The 26,232-nt window shown below is 35.4% G+C and overlaps 1 protein-coding gene across 5 annotated transcripts in view; it reads right to left on the bottom strand.

Moving 5' to 3' along the window:
- The window catches only part of spock1 (SPARC (osteonectin), cwcv and kazal like domains proteoglycan 1), a 253,417-nt gene that overhangs the window by 36,582 nt on the left and 190,603 nt on the right, over nt 1–26,232 (bottom strand). For 3 of the 5 annotated variants that reach the window (XM_015349985.2, XM_015349989.2, XM_069196148.1), the window contains one exon: nt 26,099–26,213. In XM_015349985.2, the coding sequence (XP_015205471.1) occupies nt 26,099–26,213 (115 nt within the window). Of the gene's footprint in view, nt 1–9,612; nt 9,658–26,098; nt 26,214–26,232 lie in introns of all 5 variants that reach the window. The other 2 variants (XM_069196149.1, XM_069196147.1) reach the window with 1 other exon arrangement.

A 26,232-nucleotide genomic window follows, 5' to 3' on the forward strand; every position in this document is an offset into this window, starting at 1 on the left:
ACTGAGCCAACTAGAAGATCTTTAGGAGTTTGGAGAAAACTAAATCAAACACAAAACCCATCAACATTGAGAGAACAGCCAAACATTTCACAAAACTCTCCAGAATCCACGTCTGGAATCAAATCAAACAATCTGTAGCTATGAGGCAACAGTGCTATCCATCAAGATGCCCAACATAAATATTGAAAATTATTTTAAAATTTACAGCATTATTTAAGCCTCTTTTAGAAATTAGAAAACAATAGTTTCTAAATGTCCATTACTTTCTTAATGGCTGTATTGGGTTCTGTGATATTCAGCCCTGTTTCTTAGACTCTACTCACAGAAGCTCCTGTAAGTACTGATACAGTTTAATGAATATTACTTTAAATCTACCAGTCGGTAAGGCAATAAAGATTAGCTCACATCTTGTTTACAGCCCATGAGTCACTCTGTTCCTAAGCTGACATGAATCAAAGACACTGTAACACTGGATGATATGAGGTTGCACAGAAAGACATTAATATGTCCCCATTATTATGCTTCATTTGTTCAGGTAACTTGAGCCCTGTATCCATACTAAATAGGCTTTCTTGCTATGGTGACGTTGCTCTGACACAAATAATTTTGAAATACCCTGAGAGCTATCTTTAATAAGCATAAAAGCATTGAACAGATATGCACACAGCTGGAAGTTTTTTGTGGGTTATATATAGATATCTGTATTTGATGTTACCAAACAGAAAACATTATGTTTTCAGCTTCATTTTCAAATACAAAATAGATTTTTAAATAATTTTGTCCTCAGAATTAATTATACTTTTTATATTCTATAAAAAAATATTATTAATTAGTAATAAAAGATCTAGGATTTTGATAATAAAACCATGTTGAGTTACACCTTTTACTGGAATATACAGTACTGTATATATTAAGACAAGTTATGTTATCATAAACACAAACACAAGTATCATAAACACTAAGAGTACAGCAACACGTACTGTAGGAGAAAAACATTTTCAAATTGTGGCTTGTAACACAGTCGAGAACTGTGATTTTTATATTTTGTCACATTGTTTGCATTTTAACTTCATTTTCTTGCTTAGAATCTTACTGAAGGACATTGCTGCCATTAAGGAAAAAAATATTTCATATGTTATCTCGTTATTACAAGATACTAATGATCATTTGAGTGCATGAACAAACTATTCCAGGACCTAGAACTTCGTCTAGTAGATTCTACCAACAGCTCAGCAGGAACTGTGGGTTTAGTGTTTGTAACCATGTCCAGTGCAGCAGAATGTGCACGGACTTACTTTACTTTCAACTGAGGTTTATTAATAATTAAATGTTACAATTTGTACCTAATGTAAACACCGTCACTGTCGATTCCACTGCTTTAAACTGAAAGCAAACTAATGATAATGTAGGTATTGTATGACAACAGTGCTTTCACATGATTATCACATAAAGTAAGCAATAATGTACTATCTTGGAATAATGATAGCACTTTTTTGATAGCATATTTTTGTTTCCTTGATGCAGCAATACGGTTTTGTTCTGCTGTTTCTGTCTGTTCTGGATTCTTTTTTTAAAAAAAGCTCAGCTAATCTTTAAATAGTCTAGAGCCTCTGAAAGACAAAATAGAAGAACTGCTGGTAGCAGCAATGATAAAGCAATGACAAACTCAGAACTACAAAACAGCCTTGCTCTTTTATGCTTTAATAAAAAAAGAATAAACACTATGCGAGACTGAGAGATTGATGTGACCTATATTCACAAAGACTATTGATAGGCTTTTCAGAGTATGTCCAGCAATTTGGAGTTGTTTTCCGCTGACAAATAGAATGAGATAATAAAGTTAGTAGTAGTGGAAAAATGTTCTTTGGGGGCACAACTGATTTAGTGAACACAGCAATATAATGTGTGCAGTGTAAGATTTAGACAGATTAACATGTGGTCTTTGAAACCCGCTGGGACCTGCTAGATGAATTACTGTAGAACCGCAGCATGCTGAAGATGACATTCTGAAAACAACAGAAAGTGATATTGATTTGAATTCAAAACGAATCCCTTGATAAAATGTGAAGTAACTGTTTTCCGGCTCCCAATGTGAATGCACCTAAACATTAATTTGCCTGATGCCAGGTGCTCTGTAATAGTTTACTGTAGTTTAATCAGCAGCATAAGCAGTTTTTCTGAAGCCCAAGGCAAGGAGCCTCTCTTGGGGTCCTCTAAACTCAGAGCTAAAGGCATCAGTTCATTTGTAGCCCTTATTTGTGTGCCCACTTGGGAATCCTGACAATCCAGATACAGTAGAATCCAAGAACAATTTACCATCTCTGCCTACAGATATAGTTTTTGTTTAAACTCAATCTCTCTTGAGACTGGCATATTTAAAACATTCTTGTCCTTTGTTGCATTAAAATGAAAAACAACTTATTTTTGAGTAGAAACAGGTAGAGCTTTATTCCATGCTAAAAAGAGAAGAAAAGAATGTTTCGGCTGTGAAGCCTTCTTCGGGTGAAGGTTATGTTATTGACAAGTACTGTACCTCACCCAAGTCTAAAACAGCCCTCGGATTACCAACTCAGTCAGGAACTCCCAACCTCACAACCACATTCCTCTGGTGCTTCCCTACCACTCTAACACACTATCTATCCCCAGGACCATTAACAACAACTTCCCCACCTTACAGGATGATCCCTCCATCAGCACCCTTTTTCTGACCACCCCATCATCTGCCTAACCTTCTTGTCCACAGTTTCCTTGACCGCCCTCAACGATCCACACCAGGCACTTTCCCCTGCAATAGAACTTGCTGTATCACCTGCAAATATATATATCTAACACCACACTCATTCAGGGCACCTCAGGACAATTCCAGATCACTCAGATGACATCTTGCACCTCAGGCAACCGTATTTACTGCATCTCGCAGAAAATGCCCAACTATTGACATTGGCGAAACAGGAAGGAGACTGGGAGACCACTTCAGAGAACATGTAAGGGCTGTGAGGATCAAAGATTTCTCCAAGCCCATAGTTTCTCATTTCACCTCTAAACCATGATCACACTGATCTCTCTGCTGTGTTCTCAAAGAAGGGTTTCTCAACTCATGTGGCAGAAAGACATCCCCAACCAAAATTATCCTGAAACTAGGATCACGCCTTCCCCCATCTCTCAATGACAGACTCGTTTCCTTCTAATTCTCTCTATTCATTTGTAGGTTTCGACTTCACACCTCTCTTCACCTCTCTCGACTTCGCACCACCTGAGTGCCCACTCTGCCTCCCTGCTGCTCCTGCCTCCTCTCCACTCCCAGCTTTTGTTCTCCTATGCTGCTCACTTTCCTCTCTTTCTCACACCCAAAGAAGGCTCCACAGCTGAAATGTTGTTTTTCTTTTCTTCTCTTTTCAGCATGGAATAAACTTTTACTTGTTCCTTTGCAGCCTACGCATGCTGACACAGCTACCTACTTAAACTATTTGCATACCTAGTACTAGTACTAGAATGCATACCTGAGAAAACTTAGACTACATACATGAACTTCTCTTGCCTTTATGCAAAATGGTGTAGTTAAACAGAAGTCCAGGAGCGTTTATTGTAATCTAGCACTTCTTATCTCTTAAGTTCTGCTACTATTTTCCTACAGTAATCTTTCTGTACTTCATAATATTTTGCCATCAATATTAATTAAATATCACAAATAATATATTTGTTTCTCTTTTATATGAGTATGGAAATTAATTAGAGCTTGCACACCTGAAATTTTAAATCTGAGTCTGCACATTTTGTATGTGAAGCAGTGTTTCCCTAATATCATGTTTAAAATAATTACAAAGTGAAATGTATCACTGTGCTGTTTTTTGGAAGCATTTCTTTTTTCATTACTTCTATGGGTCTGATTATGGGCACTGCCTGTTTTCAAAAGTGTCCTTCAAAGCTCAGTATATGTAATGAGAAGAAAACAAAACAGACCTAGGCATCCACTGAGGATCTCATTCCACATTTCTCACAAACACAAAAACCTGTTTATAATAACATCAGATTCTTTTAACTTCAACCATTAGGGAAAAGAAAACATATGGCAAGCTAATATAAGATTCCTCACTGTTAAAAATACATTTGTCAGAAAATTAAATCCTGCCTGTGGAATGAAATCTGTAAGGAACCAATTTTAATCCTTCTTGTGCATAGTGAAACATGTTACAAATTCCTAAACACCATATTAAATTAGTATGCAATGATATCTGAATCTTCTAGCAGAAATGCATCCCTCTATTTATACAGAAGGCCTATTAAATTGTAATTCAGCTGGCTTTTTGGCTGGATATAAAGTACTGAGTTACTTTAGTACTAGGGCACAGAGGAGTTTTAACTATCACAGAAGCCATTGTTCCTACATACAGTATGTTTTGCAGTTAACAATGCAAATCTCAATAAAAGCCTTAAAAGAGACATTTACTTTTCTTGATAAAGCATAAAAGAATCACCATGTTTCATTGATTTTCATTATGCTAATGGTGAACAGGCTTGTCACTCTAGTAGCATCAAACCAAACTGTTGTGCATTCTAATTCTGAGCTCACATCAGCTCCTGCTTGATATACAGAATGATGGCTCAAAGAGTAATGACACCTCTGTGAGCTGTTCCAGACAGGTGAGCAAAGGTAAATGCCAACTTTGAAGGCTGCATTGTTTCTCCATTCCCCTACAAAGGAGTAAACTCCATCAGAAGAGAAAAGCTACACCAATAGCACAATTTAATTCCAGATCAATTTTCCTTGCTTCCTAGTCATAAAGCAGACTTCTCAAGTATGTCAGTAAGTACAGTTTGCCAGAAGCCAGGCCTGTCTCACACTATCAAACTTTTTTTTGACTTTGGGAATTCAATCAGGCTCTCTCAAGGTAAGAGAGATAAATCCATCAGCTACTAAAACTGCCAAGCTGTTGATCTCAATAGAGTTAGCAATATAAAGGTAAGTTCCAGGTAAAAAAAAGCAATGCATTTTTAATGTGGTTAGCTTCCTCATCCCCCTTTGTGAAATCAGGAGAGGCATAAAACAGGAAACAGTGCCAAAGGTTTAAATAAAAGTTAAGTGTGGAAAAGAACTATTGACTTGAAGGTTAACAGTGGAGACTCACTTTAGAAGCAGAGTATAAGAGAAACAAAAAATACCGTAAGATATCTGATGACCCATTCACATCTCGCAAAGCCCCACTCTTTCAGCAATATACTACAATTTGATATCATCATAATCTAAGAATATATCAAAAACAAGACATGGGAATAATGTTAAATATTAGTAAAATACTAAATAATAGTAATAATAATAAGGTCTGTTGAAACATTTTTTGAAGAATGGGATTAAATGTCCAAAATAAGTTTTTTCCTTGCCTGTAAGACTTTTGTTACAACTACCAAACTCCAGTTAATTTCTGCTTTTCTCCATTTGTATTTGGAACAGCTGCTTGTTATTCAACCTACAGTAGGTTTTAACCCTGCAAAAGGTGAGCAGAGCACAAGCAACAGTTCCCTGGCAATTACCCATCATTCAAACAATAAAAGCATTGTTTTTTACTCAAGAATATTATTCCCTTTTAAGCAGCTTCCTGATAATGAATGGCTAGATAACTTCTTGTGTTTGGATAGCCTTATTGTAGTATGTGGAGATATACTGTATGTTTTTTTAGAATTGTAATCTGCTGTAATTTCCAATCGCTATTATAGTCAGATTTGAAGCGGGGGTTATGTCACAACCTGCTGAACTCTATATATTCTTAATATGCTCACCTTAGATGAAGGAAGTCAGAAGCCCACCTCATTACAAAGTTACTGAACACAGTAGAATGTGGGCCCTATGAGAATTTGTATCTCTTCATTTATCATTTTAACTAGATCATTTTTGGGGTACAAGAGAGGGATGTACCCACTATCCATCTGTTTAAAATCAGTTACAGAAGCCTTTTATGTGAATTTTGAGTTTCTGCCACAGAGTAAGGCTCATCTATGGACTCATTTGTGTCATTACAGCTGTTTCCATAATGAGGCATTCTCTTGTTTGTTATCATCACCATTCATGTAGGGCAATAATTGAAATACTGTAACTGAAGCTTAAGTGAAATCAGCCCTGCCATTACTATTGTTTCATTCAAGAGAAATTAATTTTCTCAGCTTGCAGTAAAACCAATACTCCTTTACATTGAATATGTAGATGGCTGAACAAAATATAAACAGTTTTTCAATAGCAAGCAGCTATTTATTTTGACAGCTGTAAAATTAGTTCTCTCGGGTAACTTACCCCTGCATTTGAAGTAAAAGTCAATGAAACAAGAAGTATAGCTAGCAGCTTATTTCTGGTAAATATACAGTATTAGAACACTTCACACTAAGTAACTTACTTAAGATAATGAAACATAATGAAATAACACCATTTCTGTTGAAAAGGCTAATAATTCTTCAGTAGGTACTCCAATATCTGCCTTCATCAACTGTTATTAGCATAAATGCTCTTTTCTTTCTAAAGCTTTGTTAAAATAGCAATCATTTAATTTTTAAGACAGCTTCTTCAGCAGGCTCCTCAGTTTATTTGGCACCCCAGAAAATATAATGATTTAACATATTATTAAGAAACAGCATCTCTTTACAGGGGTATGTTAAGAGAGAGCAAGTGACACATTCAGAGTTACTCTACATGTTGATAATTCATATCTGCGAAATTTCAAGAGCTAAAAACCTTTAAAAAAATGTTTCCTTAACCTGAGCAATTACAGAATAATAACATAATCGTATTTTGAAATGTTCTTACCATATTGCTCGAATGAAAGATCATAAATGTATTCCCAAAGGTGAAATGGGTGACAACGTGTTACTTGTCATAAGCATTAACATGACATTTAATTAATAATCATTATCCTGGAAAGTGTCACTTTCTGATACTCCTCAGCTGGCAGTTAAGTCAAATGTATAATAATATGTTTTTAGTTATTGACTTTTATAACAAGTGAATATATATTATTCACAAATGTTTTTCATTTGGTATTATTTCAGTACTGTTATTTCCCTTTGCTGGTGCCACAGCCCCTCTTTGGGCCACAACTCCTCCTGGTTTCTGTTGTGTTTAGCAGACTACAGAGCACATAACCCCTCCAGTTTGGATACTAGTTTGTTTGGAAGTATTACCCCCCACCAATGCTGGTCACCACTCAAGATACAACAAAAATGTCTGCAGCAGGCATCTGAATCCTAAGAGTTCAACAACCTACCCACTGCACCACACCACACACCTTTTGGTAGTTTTATTATTTTAACTTTCTCTCCCATCCTCTGCATGTTCGGTCCTGTTCGATGTACTGTACATACTGTACAATGACATTAAAGGAAAACACTGCAAATCTCACTAACAATACATGATACATCTTCTTTATAAGCTTCATGCTCACAGAGATTCACTTTTATAAAGTATTTTACATTATCCAATGGTAATTTTTTTCTTGTCTCTGACTTTGAAAATTACATACAGTATGCGCACTGAAGTAGTAATGATTTATTGCAGACAGAGGTTAAGGCTGATGGTTATGACAATGTACCTTATGCAAATGAGGAGTTGTGACTGCAAAAATCAAGCTAGGAGGCTGGCAGCTCTGGTGTATTATAAATAGATATATGAAGGTAACATTTGCACATGAGAAACCCAAATCATGTCTGCAGTTTGGAACTACAAAAAATTCAAGCAATTATTTTCTAGATCCAAATACCTGTATTCGGTAATGCAAGGCATCAGCATCACACTGTTCAACAGAAAACTAACCGGATGACCATCTCATGTCAGGATACATAGCACAGTCATACACAGACACTGATAATTATCATTTGCTGAATTAAATACAGTTATTATCCCACCTTTTGTATTCATATAACAATGAGGAAGGGGGAGACTAGTAAATAGCTATACTAATTATTGTACTTTTTTTTACTTGTTATTTTACAGTCAGGATAATGGCTCTATCAATAAGGATTTTAGTTTATATCCAATCTTCTGCACATACTTTGACAAAACCTTGTATATAACATAAGTGATTTTAAAAAACAAATGCAGGGGTAAAATTATATAAAACAAATAAAATCAAATTGAGACCAAACTTTCAATTCAAGTACATGACTCAATCAGTAATTTTTAACCATACATTATCTTTCGCATATTTGTGATACTGTAGCTACTTTTGTATGTGATTCTGACAAAGCTATGGGCCTGTTCACTGAACATGGGGTCACTTAAAATGAATCTTTTTTGGCTTCCCTCACCACCTCTGTCACTAAAGCAAGACAGTGATTAAATACAGTATAGCTCATGCAAAAATGCTTACACCAACCTGCATACTTCAATTAATTCTTCAGTTAATGCAATTTTTTAAAATTCTTTATTTTGTTATTTTTGCTATTGTTTAACATTTTGAACTAATTCGGCAGTCTCCAAAAGTTTGCTTACATTTAAATTTTGTATTCCAAATATGAACTTTTTTCGTCAGACGTTTTTCTAAGTAATCATCTAATATCAGTCATATATTCCAAGAACCTGAAGTGTTTCTACAGCACATAATAATGTGGGGAGCCCAGCTGACATGGGCTCCATTCTTAAAAGAAGCAATGTTGATAAGCACTGGATGAATAAAATCCATTCTGATGTACGATATGTACAGTATGTCATTTTACTTCAATGTAGCATCTAGTATTACACAGAAACTGCCAGATCTTCCTATTCCATCCATTCCATCCATTCATTTTCTAACACCTTTGTCCTATTCAGGAGCTTGGGGGAGCCAGAACCTATCCCAGGAAGTAAGATGCAAGGCAGGGTACACCCTTGGCAGACACTAGTCCTTTGTAGGGCAAACACACAGACACACACACTAACACCTCAGAACAATTTTCCCAGAAACCAATTAAGCTAACAACATGTTCTTGGACTGTAGGAGGAAACTGGAGCATCTGAACAAGGACAGACATTCACACTGGTAGCACCCCAGGTCCAGAATTGAAACCAGGGTCCCGACACTGTGAGATGATGCCACCATGCCTTCCAGATCCCCCTCTTCACAAACCAAACCATAAATGTATAATATTATACACTAAGCCTTCTCCTACTTGTGGAAGTATGGGGATGAAGGACAGAAATAAATACTAATTATTCTCTGCCCTCAGAGAACTATGAAACTGTCATGACCACTAACCGGCCCAGACCAGCTCCTAAGAGGTCTAAGCAGTTCCAGCAGCAGGGTGATAATTACAAACGCTGTGCGGCAGGCTGCATTATTTAAGTCTCCCATACACGTATATCACTGCTCGGTATTGAGTTCACTTCTTGTTGCTCTACCTAGCGTTTCTTTCCCTTTTGCCTTACTGGTTTTTCTGACTTCACCTTTTTGCCTTCATACTTCGGTTCTCGTCTCGCCCCTTGGATTGTTTGCTACCTGTGACTATTTTCGGAATTGACCCTGCCACTCTTGTTTCGACCACGAACCTGTCTCTCGTTCTGGATTGTTCGCCACCAGTGCCTTTACCGGATCTTGACCTACCTTACGCCTTTGGACAACGGCTCAGTTCCTAGATTTGCTTTGTTCGCTTACTCACCTCCCAAGGTCTCCTGCATCTGCATCGGATCCGTTTCACCACAACCTAGCTCCGTTACAGAAACAAGGAGATGAGAACAAGAAGAATGGGAAAATTCACCAGCCAAGGAACCAGGTCATAAAATAGATTGAACAGCACTGATGGGAAAACCAGCAAACATCAACTGGGAGAGAAAAAAAGTGCTGCTCCAGCAAGTGCAGGTCTTGAATCAGAGCTGGGAATACTAAAGCACCATTCTGTTTCATTCTAAGAGAGGGTTTTGTGTTTCTGCTTAGTTTTTACAATACAGACCCCATTGATAGATTAATGAGTATTTTGCCTCATGTGCTTTTTTCCTACTAGTGGTTCATAGAGTCTCTGCAAAGACTTATTTAATATCAAAGTCAGGGACTCATTTTTGAAATACAATATTGTAATATTAATCTATATGCATGGCAGGCATTTTTGTGAAAGAGTAACTGTTGCGAAGAGTAATTGAAGTGACAAAAAATCTCAGACTCCGATAATAAATAGACAAAAGATAAATGTTTTATAGAGAATGGCATAGATGGAATGCTGCAATTGTCCAGTATATACTGTGATGTCACAAAAGTACAAATCTCATACTGTACTACCATCTTCTGCAATTAAGATATTTCAGTTAGCATGCCATGTAATGTATGTAAATCTATATTCATGGTTTGCAAGTGATGGAAAATAAAACTCCTGTCATTGTCAGTTTATAACATATAGCATTAAATAATGAAAGTTTAATTACTATATAAGAACATATGCAATTAATTTGCTTTTAGCGCTACATGAAATCAAAGGAATAGCTAATCAGACTTCAGTGAACATATAATAAGGAACATTCTTTATTTTAGTGAGCCTGGCTTCAATAATAATCAATCTATTATGTGGATTATTAGCAATTCAACTAATTTAATTTATGAAACAGTTACATCAATAAGAAATAATTCTGTTTAAGTCACATTTAACGTGCTAGGAAATGTTCAGACCTTGTTTTTCAGCCTCAGTGTGGAGATTTAAGAATTTCCTTGGCACTTTTTATTCATTTGGATATCTTAACAGGTCTCCACAGTCCAGTCTGTCACCAACCACAGTACTATTCATTTTATTTACCCACAACAACCCAGCTCTATCATCACTGGCAATCTCAAGGGCCAACAGATAACCTATGTCAAGCTACTAGTCATTACTATCTGTCACTAATGTTTCTAAGTCCCTTTGCATTTCAATAGATTCTGTGCAGTACCCTACCTTATGTTACCATTTGTTCTGCTTTGACAGAGGCACCTTGAAAGTAGATAGGATGAGCCATGAAAAGGAGTCAACTTAAATTATGAATGCACTGCACTTCCATATCTAATCAAACATTCTTCCTGTGTCACATAAACATGGGAATATTTCATGGGCAAAAGTCTTGCTTCTTTGATCTCTCTCTGAGGTTTTTGAGGTGAAGACAGTTCATAAGATATTGAATAGAGTACTACCAATAATTACTACACTGAAAATGTATTTATGAATGATTTAATGAAACAATAATTAAGTAATGGAAGGGCAGATAAGAAAAAAATACTAATAAAAATGCACAGACAGGTTCATGAATTCTTGAAAACCACAATATGAAGGTGAAAATGCACATTACCTCCCAACTCATGAGAGCAAAACCTTCTAAGTTTATGCCAGTGGTTATATATTAAAATGAAATTGTCTATGAATGCTCTACAAGATTTGACAGTTTTACATGGCAGGTTTGCCTTTATGAGAAGTAATAAAATGAGATAGGACAGTGAACAAAAGTCAAAACTTAGGCTCTGCTGAAAAAAATCTATGCTGAAATTGGCACAAACATGTTCATTGTGTCTGTGTGCTAATGACTGCTGTTGCTTAGATATCAAGGGTCTAAAGTTCTGTACAATGGTTAGAAACACAAAGGAATATGTGTGGTGTTTACACAGTATGCTTTTGAGTACAATATTAAGAAGTGAATAGATATGGAATTTTAAAACACAAATTTAACATTTTAACAGTCTGCTGAAGCACTTTTCAGACATTATAGCCTGATCTTATCAGATTTCAAATGCTAAACAAGGCTGGGCCAGTTCAACACTGAGATGGGGGATTTCTAATGAATATTGGAAAATTGGGTCCTGCTGTAAGCGACATTTTGGAACAGCATGTGACACTCTTCCATCTGCACCCCAATTTCCAATCCAAAACCAATTATGGTGATCAATAATGCTTAGGAGGTGCTTACATTTTAATCACACATTAAATCACAACTATGTTTGTAGGGTATCCAGACTACATTTCACTTTAGCCAGGTATAATTTGGTCTATTAAAATTGGCTTCTTAATTCAAGCGAAGTCTAGTGCTTCTACCTATGCTGTACAATCTGTTGTGCAGTGCGGCTGTATTTTTCGAAATTGGTAATTTTTCTGTGTCAATTTTTTTGTATTTCTAAAAGATGGAAGTTTAAACTATTTAAAAATATTGCACATTTGTATTTTTAGGATACTGAAAAGTAGGTATAGAATGGCAAATTACTCATATATTAAATAACTTCAAAAGTGAAGACAATTATATATAAAGTGACATTGTACACATTTCCACCTGCTGTGTAAATATATTATCAGAAAGAAAATGCTTCACTGCTAATCTAAACCTATTACAAGTTTGTATTAACTGTTTTAGATCATTTCCAGGCAGACAGAATCTGTTGCAGACATAATATTAATGTATGGAATTGATATACAGTATAAATATTATAATATATTATTTTTGATAAAAGTTAAAAAAAGCAACCAAAGGAATTTCTATTTTCTTAATGTTTTTAAAGTACATGCATAAATACATCACGTGATCCAAGACATTACATTTCTTTACAAAATAATTTCCTGAGCAACTGTGAATGAACTGACTTGATATGTTACAGTATACAGCTGCAAATCAGACAGCACTGAAAATAAATAACAGTAGCAACCCACACGTATCATCAAATAGTTTAGAACACTGAAGTGATAGCAAAGAAAATTGAGAAGAGCTACAGTCTCCACATTGCATTAACCAACAAGATGAATCAGTCATCAGTGTTCAATATGTCAAGTAAAATTTTGATATCAGGGATCAAAGATGCCATATTTTCAGCTATTTCCAGACCTTCTGGTAGAAAAAAAAAACTTGAATCACACACCACAGCTACTGTATGTTGATGTACTGTATACAGTATGTTGTTTTCTATGCGTACTATAGAACATATAATGTCATAATGTTAAATGTATAAAATTATAATATGATGCAAATTTAGCAAAGCCTAGATGTACAGTACACAAAGAAAGCAGCATAATAAAACAAAAAGAAAAAATAAATTAAAGATGTACAGTACATGTGGTGTTAAAATACAGCTGATTAACTGAAAGCTGAATATTTTATACCTGTCATTTGAACATTTTTTATCAGAATGAAATACTATGACCATGTTGTCAGAAATCCAATCTGCAGCATCCATGTTTTTTTCCACACAGTTGAACATTTTCAGAACACGTTTCAGAACAAATCTGGAAATATCAGTGCTGGCTGGGACTAGACATGTTTGGAATGTTCCAAAAGAGTGACTATATGCATTTACATCTCTATGTGTCATTTGTTTCGACAATGCACAGTCTTATCTTCTTAAAATGGGGAGATTTTCATTGGTTGAACTGAGAAAGCAGAGCTCGATGGGTGGGTGTAATTTCTGTGCTATCAAAACAAGCTCTCATAACGGGCTTTTCCTGACAGCTTGTTTAAAAACACCATTTCTCATAAACCTGTTCAACTAGTCATCTGGAAATACAGTACTAAATAAATGGCATGCAAGGAAATAGATGCTTAAATAAGTTGTCACTTTAAAAATCTAAAAGTTACAATAACCTTTAATGTTTATTTAAATGTACTGATCTAGGAAGTAATGCTCTCTGACAATACCACAGATTACCATTATGACAGCCACTGCAGAATACAAACCCGGGAAATCTTCCATTTATCATGGATAATTCATAGCAAGAGCCGAAAGATAAGAAAGTCATGGTGTTAACATGTTACTCACTCTGATTATATATTATCAGGGGCATCCACCCACTGAATGAGAACTAACACATGTCATTTATCTATTTTAACTTGAACACTGGCATGATACTGAATAAATAAAATGACATAGAAGAACACTACCCTCTACCCAATGACTGCTGTTTCAGAAGCAGCTTCTGTGACAGCATGTTTTCCTCAAATGGAAGATGATCTTATAAGCAAAACGTTACCAGTACCTACAGCATGACAAAACTCCTCTTGATACAAGTTCAAAGGTTACAGAGTTAATATAGTTGATTCTTGACAGTATTTCTGATTTCCTCTTAAGAGCCAAACAAGATGTATTGTATTGTGTTGTGGAATCTTTTTTCCTATGAGAGAGACATAGGGGAGAGAGGCACCAAACCCCTTTCACTCAAGGTTGGGTAACAATACCAGCCCTCTTTCTCATGGGGGGTTAAACTTTCAGGAGAACAGCCAAATCTAACCTGTACAGTATATCTGTAGGTGATGGAAGGAGACTGCATTACACAGTGAAAACCCAAGAATTCTTTTTACACATGAAAAATTTAAAGGTTTTAGTAAATGAGACTTATTTTTAATACTGGAACCTAAAGTAGCCTTACTTAGAAGGTACTATTGTACAGATTAAAAAACTTCAAGGAATTCACCAACTTTCAAACATCTGACTTAAATACATTCTAGCCATGCACTTAGAAAAGTGCTGTGAGACGATTTGATTCTCAGATTTTAGAAGCATTTCTGAATAATTTAGAGAGGTAGCAGACAGTTCTATAAATATATTTTAGCACAATTTTTCTATTTTGAGTGAACTTGTAAGGTTGGATTTGGAGTTTGTGGAAAAATAGAAACATTAGCATCAGCTGACTCTGGCTATGGTACATGGTGCAAACGCTCAGTGCTTGCATCTATTGAAAGAGCAAAACTATTGTGATATTAGCACTCTCTGTTGTTTAACACACACACTCCATCTACCTGTCTGTCAGTAATCATGATGTCAGTAGTTTTGATGCATAATGCCCACAGCCTGTTAAAGCTGTAGTCAGCCAATACATTTTACATCTAACATTACATTGCTTGAACCCTAGCTGAAATGTCTAAATGGCAATGAATTAAATAATTTGTTCACATTTAGAACTCTAAACCCTCTTGTGTTCTGTTTTTATTAGAATTTGTAATAAAACTAGGGATATTCGAATTTAGATATGATCACAAAAGCATAGAAAATCAAAAAAAGGGAAATATTCAAAAGTTCACATTCTGATGATAAGCACGCTGTGATAACATAAGCAAAAACTTAACCTTAAAATCTTTCTTTGGAGATGTGTCTTGACATTACTTGCAAGTTAAGATTTTCCATTAGATTTTGTGAGACACATTCCTAATCCACACAATCATTAGCAAGTGAGGTAGCAGAGCATATTGCCATATAATTAAAATCTATAACTAGAGTACTTGTATTCCTGTATGAACCATAGTTTTAAGATGGTTTAAACTTTTCTAGCATGAGTGCTTGGCAATAGCATCACTAGATAAAAGCCTTGCCTAATATCCCTAGAGAGTCTTAGAAATATTACTTTCTACATTAGACAGACAACAAAGTATATTGAAAGTTTATGTAACATTTACAATGAATTTCAGTTAAGGCAGTACAGTATATGTACTGTACATATTGTATATGGTGCCTTGCAAAAGTATTCAGAACTTCACATTTCGTTACTTTGAAGCTTGCAGTCATGAAGTAGCAATTAATATGGGTTACACAACCTACTCCATGCAATCAAAGTAAAAAACAAAAAGAAGTAAAAATAAATAATTTTTATATAAAAGAAAAATGGAAAAGTCTTAAGTTTTCAAATCCATTCCCGTGGCAAACCTATATAATATAGTTACGGAAATTTACCTACCAAGACACATGATTACTTAAGTAGGCTTTTGGTTATCCACCCATCCATTTTCTACTTTATCCGATACGATAAGGATCACAGGAGAGCTGGAGCCTATCCCACCAAGCATCTATTGTTCTAAGGTCATGTGACCCAAGGGGCCCTCAGTTAAGTAGAGAATTTCAAGCAAATATTCAACCACGAATATTAATATCTCTTAGAACTTGATCACTAAGTGGAAGGCACCCAGACATTACCTAAATCAAACTGTCCCTCCACACGGAGCAGCAGGGCAAGGAGAAAGTTAGAGTTAAAAATAAAAAGTGAATTTCCTTGAGAAGGCCAGTAAAAGTCCGGACCAGACTCCTATTGAGACTCAGTGGAAATACAGTACCTAAAAACTGGTGTCCATAAGTAATCCCAAAGAACTGTGACAGAACATGAGAAAATCTGGTATGAAGAATGGGCTAGAATTGCACCACACCAGGCTCCTAAGTTGGTAAACATTTATACAATGAGACTTGTAGCTCTTTTTCCTGCCAGAGGTGCTTTAAAAATATGTATTGAACTCAACATTTTTTCTCTTTAATTTTAGCAGTGATTTACTGTAATTTATCTCGAGAATTCTTCAGTTTGAGCATTTCACAAAATAGAAAGGTTACAAGGCAAAGTATGTACAGTTCATTATGGGTATGGATATAAATTAGATCTTTGTCCAATCACAAAGCTACATGAGAAAGAACTTTATTTGTCTTTTTTGGGCACATAAAGGAGATATACAGTATACAGTAGAATATACATATATACATTCTACTGTATACTGTATATCTCCTTTCTGTTCTCCTCCCCACTGACAGCTGAAATGTAGTGCCGTTGCATTATCCAGGTGGGGCTGCACATTGGTGGTGGTGGAGTCCCCATTACCTGTAAAGTGCTTTGAGTGGAGTGCTAAAAAAGTGTAGGGAATTATTATTATTATTATCTTTCACAATACTGAGGCTATTAAAATTCATAATAAACCTGTTCATGACATGTTTTAAATACACATCTGTTTCACTTCTTTATGTTAGCCATGTCATCCTGCAGTATAGATGAGTCTTTATAAGGACAATACTGTTTTAAGTGGCTGGTAATGTTGACATGTATATCAATTTAGATGGAATTAGAAACCTCTTTAAACTATTCATGTTGCCCTGCTTAGCACTGTGAAAGTTGAAGAGCTATTTAATGTCAATTTCCATTAATCCCCAGTGACTCAGGTGGAGTTTACATTCCACTTTGGACACTCACTCATCTCCTAGGACTAACTGCCCCATGTTCAACCGCTTTCTTAAAAATCCCCATAAACTTTAAAGATGTTTCTTTTTAAAACACGCATACTGTACAGTATATGCCATTTTCACTATACACATGGTATATTAGAGCAAACTATTCATTTCCATAAAATACCATAAGCTATGAGGAACATATTCATAGAAGGATGAAGTGTCAATGCCCTCATTCTTTTGGGTTCAGAGACTCACAGTTCTCATATTGGGAACATTCCTGATTGGAATATACAGTAATTGAGAAATATAATTCTTAAGCTGAGTGGCACGATGGCGCTGTAGTTAACCTTGCTGTCTCACAGAGCTGGGGCCCTGGGTTCCATTAAATACCTGGAGAGCTATTTGCGTATCTGTCCATGTGCATGTGGGTTTTCTCTGGGTGTTTCCTCCCAAATACTGGTAAGATAATTAGCCAATAGGAAAATTGAGTGTGTATGTATCTGTGTCAGCCCTACAATGGACTGGAGTCCTGTCTAGGGTGTATCCTGCCTTCCGGCTGTTGCTTACCAGGATAAGCTCTGGCTTCCCTACAATCCGGAATTGAATGGTGGTTAGAAAATGGATGGATGGACTACTTATGCTATATGCAGTCTTAAAACATTACAATCCAGGAGGATGGCTGCTTATGCAACTTTCACCTTTGCTACAGTTTACACAAAAAATTCTTCAAATGGGTACAGTGCTCCTTTTGTGCCACATAAGTGCCTTTGACAAAAAGGCGGAACAAAAAGTCTTGAAATGCAAAGAATCAGGTATTTCAAGGCTCCTCACATAATAGTTAGGTTTTGGGGCACAAACTGAAAAGCTAGCAGCCAACTAAAAGGTATATTGACACCTGCAACAACAACAGCAGAGTGTTCCTCATTACCTTGTCAGTTAAAAAGGTACAATAAGGTGTACTGGTAGTTTATTTAACAAAGCAACTTTAAAGCCAAAGAGCTTTCACCTTTAAACCTTTGTGCACATCAATCAGCAGACCTGTGGGGTCTCAAAAGTCCCTTATGTAGAAACACAACTAAAGTTACCCATGATGACGCTTCTGACAGTAACTTGGAAAAAAGGAAGTGCTTACAGAGTGCATACAATCTAATCAATGCTGCTTTTAAAAACTGTTTAAGTCAATAGTGCTGAGGCTTATAACCACTGGTTTTGAAGGGGTGGAGGGTGGGATCTTATGCATAGTGTAATGTTATTTTTCCCTATAATATAATCACTATATTCTGCATCATAAAAAAAACACACGCAGAACAGATACAGATTCAGCTTTAATTAAAACACGTGTATATTTCCAACATATTTAATGTAGAAATGTAATTTGAAGATACCAAATTTGGTGAATTAATGAATTCCAAACGAGGGATTTTAATGTCTCTTTATCAAAATTGTCTCAAACTGTACTACTGCAGAAGCGAATTAACTGGATATTGCTTTTAAAGATTAAGTAATAGACGAAGGAGTAAAATGAGGAGAAGGAATGTTTAACTTCAACCCTGAAGTAGACTTTTAGAATGCCATAGTGAAGTTTATTGTCCTTACCTGTATTTCCACTGGGATTAGATAAGAAGTATAGTAAGTTGGTCTCAATTACTATGGTAAACAATGGAAAGACGTCAAACAAATGTTTATGTCATTCTGTCTGTGGTAATAGTGATGCTGATATAGGTAAGGGAATTTCCTTATTAAAACCATGTATTAATCTCCATCCTTGATTTGAACCCAAAGCCTGTTTATGAGAGTTCTGGACGATTTGTGCACATGTTTCAGAAGTAAAGTAGATTAACCATACCTTTAGAGAAAAACACATATCCAACTGAGGGAGTATTATTTGGTTTACTTCCAATCTCCAGTACAGGTGTTTTAATTTTGACAAAAAAACAAAATATGAAATTGATTTTAAACTGAGACTTGATGTCTTTCATCTTCCCCAGTTTAAAACATAAATTACTGTATTCTGTCCTTTGTTTGACTAGTGAATGTTACTTATTACAGTAATTACCGTAGTAGTAATTACTGCATAGTATATAGTAATACTGAATTAAGACTTCCTTGTGAAAGTACAGTGGACTTCACCACCGTGAAGCACTTCAAAACAGCCATTTGGTACAGTACCTTTGTTGAAAGCTAGACTCTGACATTAGATTAATCTCTTTACCTTAATTTTGAGCTTCACTGCATCACTGAGCTACTATATTAAAATGCTGCTTTACAAATCAGACTAGGTCTATAATGCAGTGTAATATTATGTTTATTATGGTTTTAGAAATATGGAAATTGGCAATAGACATTACACACATCATATTTTATGACTGCCATGATGACTGAGTGCTTCATTTTTTAATATGGCTCATCAGATTCTAATCACATGTAGAACAGTCTACCAATGAAGTTTAATATTCCTTACAAAGCTTATTAAACTATCTTTTCTACAATGTAATCCTCCTTAGAAGAGCTAAATTGACACCAATTGGCTTGCTGTCAGGCATCGTTATCAACGAAACCACTGAAAACTTTGTTGGTGTGAAAATTAAAAGAAGATAACCTTATATCCCTGTAGAACTTTGAAATACATTGAAAGTAAAAAAAACAAAGTTTAGATTTATAGAATGTTAAAGATCTGTGGTATTTACAGATTTCATTACTGAAATTACCTCAGATTTCATTACTTCATTTCTGTTTCTCTCTCTGCATCTTAACTGTTAATTTTCTCACATGGGTGCTCACATGTGTTCTGGAAATGTATATGTTAAGAAAGGGAAATGCCCACTTGTATCAGAAATGATTAGATTTTTCTCAAGCCTTTGAAAAATACACATATAGACATGGTTAAGTGGAGTAGGGACAGTGAGGTTACTTATTTCTTCTGAAACAGAAATCAGCAGGTGGACTTGGCTTTTTAAATCATTTGGAACTTGCAGCTCCTAATGAAATACTTCTGGAGCTTGATTGGAGAACTTCTGTCATGAGGTATAGAATGTGATATAGTTTTGAGACAACTTTTATTTGAATTACATCTAGCCAAGCATTACTGAGGATAAGGTTATCTAGCTATAATAGAATTATGAGATAAGGGCAGAACCCTGCGATTTTCAAAAAATAAATATATGTGACTTATAACTGAAACATAAAAGAGCTGCTATTTTAAATGTACAGTAGGTGTTATTACAGGTGAGTCATGATGTGATTTAAAGAAGCTGTAAAAATATAGGACCATCTGCTCAAAATGCTGATGTGATTAAATATCAATCATTTCCTAAGGGAATTCATGCAAAAGTGATTTAAATGAAGTTTTAAAGTTTCTTGGAATTAAAAACTAAAATTGATATTTTCCTTGAAATCAATGCTTTTTCATCCCTTTGTGTCAACTGTTCTGAATGACCGTTCTCAAGCACGTACAAAAAATACCGCCAATATGCCAAAGAAACTCAAACAGATGATGCAGACTGCTGAAGAAATTCCCTATTAGGCAGCAATGGAACTAATGAAATTAATTAATTAGCACAAAAGGGTTGCCACTGCTTCAACAGTGCTTGAGCACTGAATAGATGACTAATGGATTGAAATCTAAAAAAAGCTAATGTGTTCCAATTTTCTTTGATTATTACCGATTTGTTTTCATTGTCACCAAAGAGGTATTGGAATTACATTAGATAGTAATTTAAAATTAATATACAGGAAATAATGACTCATTAATCCAAGTGTCACTTTACCTATTTTTTTCTGCCTTAAATCATAAAGAGGCGATACAGGCTAGACCTTGCAGTATAGGATCTTTGATTATATACACTGTATATGATATCTGTTTATTCAGTCATTTACATTATGGGCAGACGGGTCACTCTGTATTATCACTAACATGACTGTCTTTGCCGCAGCCATTCGATTAACACTGATTTGGAAGGGCATGGATTTGTTTGTTCATGGGCTTATATTTGTACTGTATAGGGTTTGGGTGAGGTGTTCTGTCCTACAGGTCTAAATGCACCTCGTGAGGCACAGTAGATCTACTTCATTGTTAGCCATTCAGGTGGAAAACTAAATAATGATCTTCTGTAAGAGACCACTAGAAAGCCTAGAAGCACTTATGTAGACTGCTGCAGAGTAACATATCCAGGGGGAAGAATCATTATTCTGGAGGATTTCAGAGAATACATATATAAGCTGAACAGTACAGGCTTTACCCATGGAATGGATATTTATTTTGGATTGGAGGGCGCTCAAGAGAAAATCTATGTATTTTACAAAACTGTCACTGGGTTTAATGGACCCAGAGTTTAATGGTTAAAGCTTTTGTTTTTTTTTATCTATGATGATTTTCTTGTTGATACTGTTGGAGAGAGACAAAATAACATTAAATCCTTGCTACGCAAGCACAGCAGTGCTTATTTCTATTCTTTCCAACAAAGAATGTTCCCCTTTTTTCATTTTATTATCCTGAGAGTCAGTCTTTCATATTGCAAGACTTCAATTTCATTCAGCAGCTCTAATGTACCCTTTTGTTGTTTATTACTCATTTTGTAACATCAACAGAGACTTTCCTCTTCAGGAGATTGCCTGCTAACGACATTTTGAAATAAAAGGTTTTTTGCTGCCCTCTTATGCATTCAATTATCTGAAACATTTGTTACAGAATTCTTTGAAAGGCTAATGTTTGACCTTTCTAAAATGTTGTTCTCATTACTTTGTGTAATTTCCAGATTATTTAAATAGTTTACAGTAAAGAAGAAATGTTTTACTCTCATAATTCTGGTATTTGGCATATGCAAGGCAAGTTAAGATAAATTTATGTGTAAATCTACATGTTTGTGTTTTATTAGTAAATTAAAGTTTCATTGAAATTCTCCAGACTGAAATACCACCAAAAGGAACATTAGCAAAAACAAAAACAAAATGCAACCTTCAGTGTCCAATTAAAAAATCCTTTAAACATACCATGCTGCTGGTGAATTTGCTATGCTTAACAGTTTGTCTGGCCTGAATGTACAAATGCTGTGCATTTCACCAGCTCAGCAGTTAATAGATCTCTCCTGCTATCTTTGTGATCGTAAAACAAATGTTCCCATTGCATATGCCTAAACCTGTGCATCTTAAAGGACCACTTTTATAACATGGTAAAACAATTACTAAAATACTAAAAAGTAATAATAACATTCTGTTTCAGTTAACAGCACTGGCTTGTAATTATGATTTAGGTGCTAAATGTTCTGTGAAATCTCACATTAGGCTCTAACGTTTATGTACCAGGCTGAAGTCCAAGGAAGGGATGAAAAAACTCAGTAAAGTCTTAACTTGTTTAGCAAAAATGGTTCTGCTAGCAGCAATAGAATCCTATGGCCCTATCTGAATGTGGTCTTAGTCACTTTGTGATTTTGCCTGAGATTCCTTAAACTGATATTGCAGGTTTGAGTTGGCCAGGGCATTTTTGGATCATTGCACACAGAGACTCTGTCTGTGACTTGTCAGGTACCAATGAGCTTGCAGTGGCACTACTGAGAGTTTATTACTTTTTCAATCAATGTCTCATCTATTGCGTACACTGTGAGCTCTTCAGTGTGAAAATAAAGTTGATGGTGTTGCACATGTGTATTTCAAAGGAAGTGCCTCCTGGAGAACTGAGTCTTAAAACTTAAAATTAAACTGTGGATATACAGTACCATTAAAAGAAATGTTAAATTCTCCTACTTATCACATGCAGTAAGATTTGAGAGATCATCTTAAATGGTCAAATGTAAAATCAATCATTTGCAGAAAATGTTTTAAAATGTTTATACCGGGTCACAGTTACAAGAAAGACGAAGTTTATATTACTGTGAAGTACTGTATCTTTGCATTTCACATACAAATTAATAAAGGTTTCCAGAGCACAGTATTTGCCACTTTTCTGTCGTGAAACAATAAAAAAAATTCAAAATTGTGAAATGAAAAATTTAATAATAATGATTTGAATAATAACCCTTCTGCTGTAAATTTAGTATTATACAAAGTATTATGCAATGAAAAGGTAAACCTTACTTTAGCATAAAATATTTTGAGAGTAACGATTGCTTTGAGACCTTTAATATCTTTTTCTTCATTGTCTTTTGATCTAAACTGATTTGAAAACCAGAAGCTTAACCTTAAAGTTAACGAAAAAAAACTACTTGTGTGATCTTTACATTATTTAAATTCTATCTCAATAATCTCTTCTCTGTGGACTTGGTACTTTTCAATGGATACTCAAGGTCAAATCATTTGATAAATACAAACTTCAATTCGTAATTGGGGTTAACTGGATTTGTATTCATTGAATAGAGAAGTCATGAACACTAGCTTATTTAAGGGTTATATGCAGTGAAAGAGGAGAAGGAGCCAGACATGGGAATTAAACCTAATGCTGTCACGGATGTCGGAGAGGCATGCCATGGAATGGCAGAAGAGCAAAAAAGACCCTATGTGTTGTGGCAAAAGGGGTGTTAGCCCAGGCTCAGGAGGTCAGACGATGTCGGGTAGAAACCTATGTCCTCAAGCCGTGGAGGAGACGACCTGGTGCTAGGCAGGTCTCAGGACATCCGATCCCTCAATGCTGAGCGAGGAGGAAAGGGTGACCCGGAAATATATAGCCCCACACAAAGACACACCAGAAGGACAAGCAAAGCACAGGGAAACTAGGAACAAGACAGTAGGAGCGCCCTCTACCATATGCAGACAATGACAAATAAATCTTTACATTGAAGAAAAACCAGTGGCTATATTTGGCACACAATTATTCTCTGCATGTGAAGGCAGGAATAAATTTCACCCTGAAACAAATTTTACATCTGACTAATTTTATCATCACAATTCTGTTGTCTGTCTGAGCTAAGACATTTAATACTGTTTATCATTTTTTATGTTTAGCAGAATGTTACTAATTTTTTGTTGAGCTCTCCGGATCCATTATTATGTAAAATAGTGCTACCAAAGTAAAATTACATTTGTGAACTTTGATCTTCATCCAGGAAATATCTGTTGAGCCACTGAAGCGTCCATCACCAAAGCTCTATTTAGAATAATGAAGTTCAAGAAGATCAGGATGCTTAATTATAAGAGACAGTAAGTATTTGTCTTTGCCATTGCGTATAAGATTCGTCATTGTTTGGGTCAGCATTCAAATTCAGATTTTCCACCATTCAAATTCAGATATAATAGATGTTTTTTTTGCTTTATATTAATTTTAGATGGTTTAAATTAAATTCAAACATAATATTCAAAGGTACAACTTCAACTGTTTAGAACAAAATGCAACTTCTTTAAAATAAAAAAAAACATTTGCAAGAGTCTTCACTACAAATCTTAAAATGATATACAACTTTTAAGAACATCTATATTTAGACATAAAACAACAGAGGTTTATAATACTTGCACAGATTCCTCATTATAAGTCTTGTTAGTTAATTAGATATACGATTTCTTATTGTCTCATAATGGAAATATAAAGTTAATAATAACTTATTATTGAATTTTCTCTACATATGGTATATTGGAAATACTGTACAATGCTACTGAATGAAGAGATTCAGCTTATACTCAGTCAGTGTAATTAATATTGGGTCATCCTATTCTCAAAACATTAGTGCTTAAGAACCTCATTATGACCCAATTGAAAATGTCAGCTTAAACAGGCCTACTGCATTATCTCCAATAATCAGTATCTTTATACTGAAATTTCACTGCCCTCTATTCCTATCACTCATATCAATGCATGATTTTAATTTGGCAATCTCAGGCCTTAGTGTCTTTTGATGTCCCATAACGAGCAGCTAATGGCAGCATTTTTATAATAATAACAAATGTAATGCGTCATTAAAGTTTCTACTGAGTCGCCTAGGACTGCTTTGTCTGTATATTATATCACTGACACCAGGAAAGAACCAGGAACAGGAAAATAAATCATACTGCACGGTTCATACAATGATAATATCACTAGCTGTCTTGCAAACCTTGCATCATCTGATCTTCCATAAAAACCATTTATTTTCACTACAGGAATTTTACCTGGTACATGCCTCCTGATAAAATACAATATCAAGTCTGACTGCCCCACTGCAATAAGAACCCTGCTTTATTCAAATCTATCAGAAAACCAAACAATCTCTTACCAATGGCTGTATATTTATTTTCTCTTAATAAATAGCTGTAATTGTACAGTATGATAACTTGGACTGGTCATTTTCAGTGTTTGGGTTTTGCAGGACACCAAATACATTACCAAAACACGTATCTATTAATGACAGTTTTTGCCTATTTTGACAGTTTCTAATTGCCTTTTCAGTCTGATCAGAAGTTGGTATTCACCTTTTATGTAAAATGATAACTATCAAATAATTACCTTTTTATTTTGCATGGGCAAATGTGTATGAACTAATTGCAAAATGTCAGGCCTAGTTTTTTTTTTCTCCTGCCAAAGCTCTGTCCATTACAAAACCAAAGTTCTGTGTTTTGTTTTTTTTTTCCTTACTGAAGTGGCTCAATGGGCTCCCATTCATAACCCCAGTCCATGCTTACTGCTCTCTCAGCAACTCAGCTCTTATGTACAGTATCTTCAGTCACTTATTGCTCGCTACAACCTCTACTGCTCTTTAAGTTCCTCTTTTTTTCTGCCAGAGATTCACAATCCCCCTCTTAATTCTCCCACTTTCAGAGCCCATACATTCTCCACACTTCTTCTTCAATGGTGGAATTTACTACCTTCAGAAATCAAAGCCGATGAAATGCTGGCTGCATTATGGCGCGTGCTTTAGATTCATCTGTTTCGACATCTGCTGTGGTTATTTCGGCTCCCAGCTTGGTTTGCTTGATGCTCCAGTTCAATGCAGACATTGAGTGCATGAAACCAGGCTGCCCTCATAGCTGCTTGGTATCCATGCTGTCCAGACACTTACGGTACTATTTCGTTTTGCATGTTGCGGCTTTGTCTTTGCCTTTCCAAATTATATATATATATTCTATATAATTATATATAATAATAATAATAATAATAATAATAATAATAATAATAATAATAATAATAATAATAATAATACCGTAGAACCTAAAACAGGGGAATTTAACCCACATTGGGCCAGGTTCTTTCAGATGAAGACTTTCAGAGGATCAACGCAAATAGTGTATTGTCTTTTAGCTCAAAGACAGAAAAACAGCCAAAGTAAGGAAACCAAACTTACCGTTTTTGTCATTTCTTGGTTTGATTACCTCCTGGCCTGGAAGGCAGGGGCAGGGTCCCTCACACTTCAGTGAGATGGTCTTCCCTGTAGAGCAAGCCTGGAATTCCAGTTTGCACTGCACAGTGAAGTAAGCA

Source organism: Lepisosteus oculatus, chromosome 11 (genome assembly GCF_040954835.1).
Source record: "Lepisosteus oculatus isolate fLepOcu1 chromosome 11, fLepOcu1.hap2, whole genome shotgun sequence".
In the NCBI taxonomy this organism is placed as follows: Eukaryota; Metazoa; Chordata; class Actinopteri; order Semionotiformes; family Lepisosteidae; genus Lepisosteus; species Lepisosteus oculatus.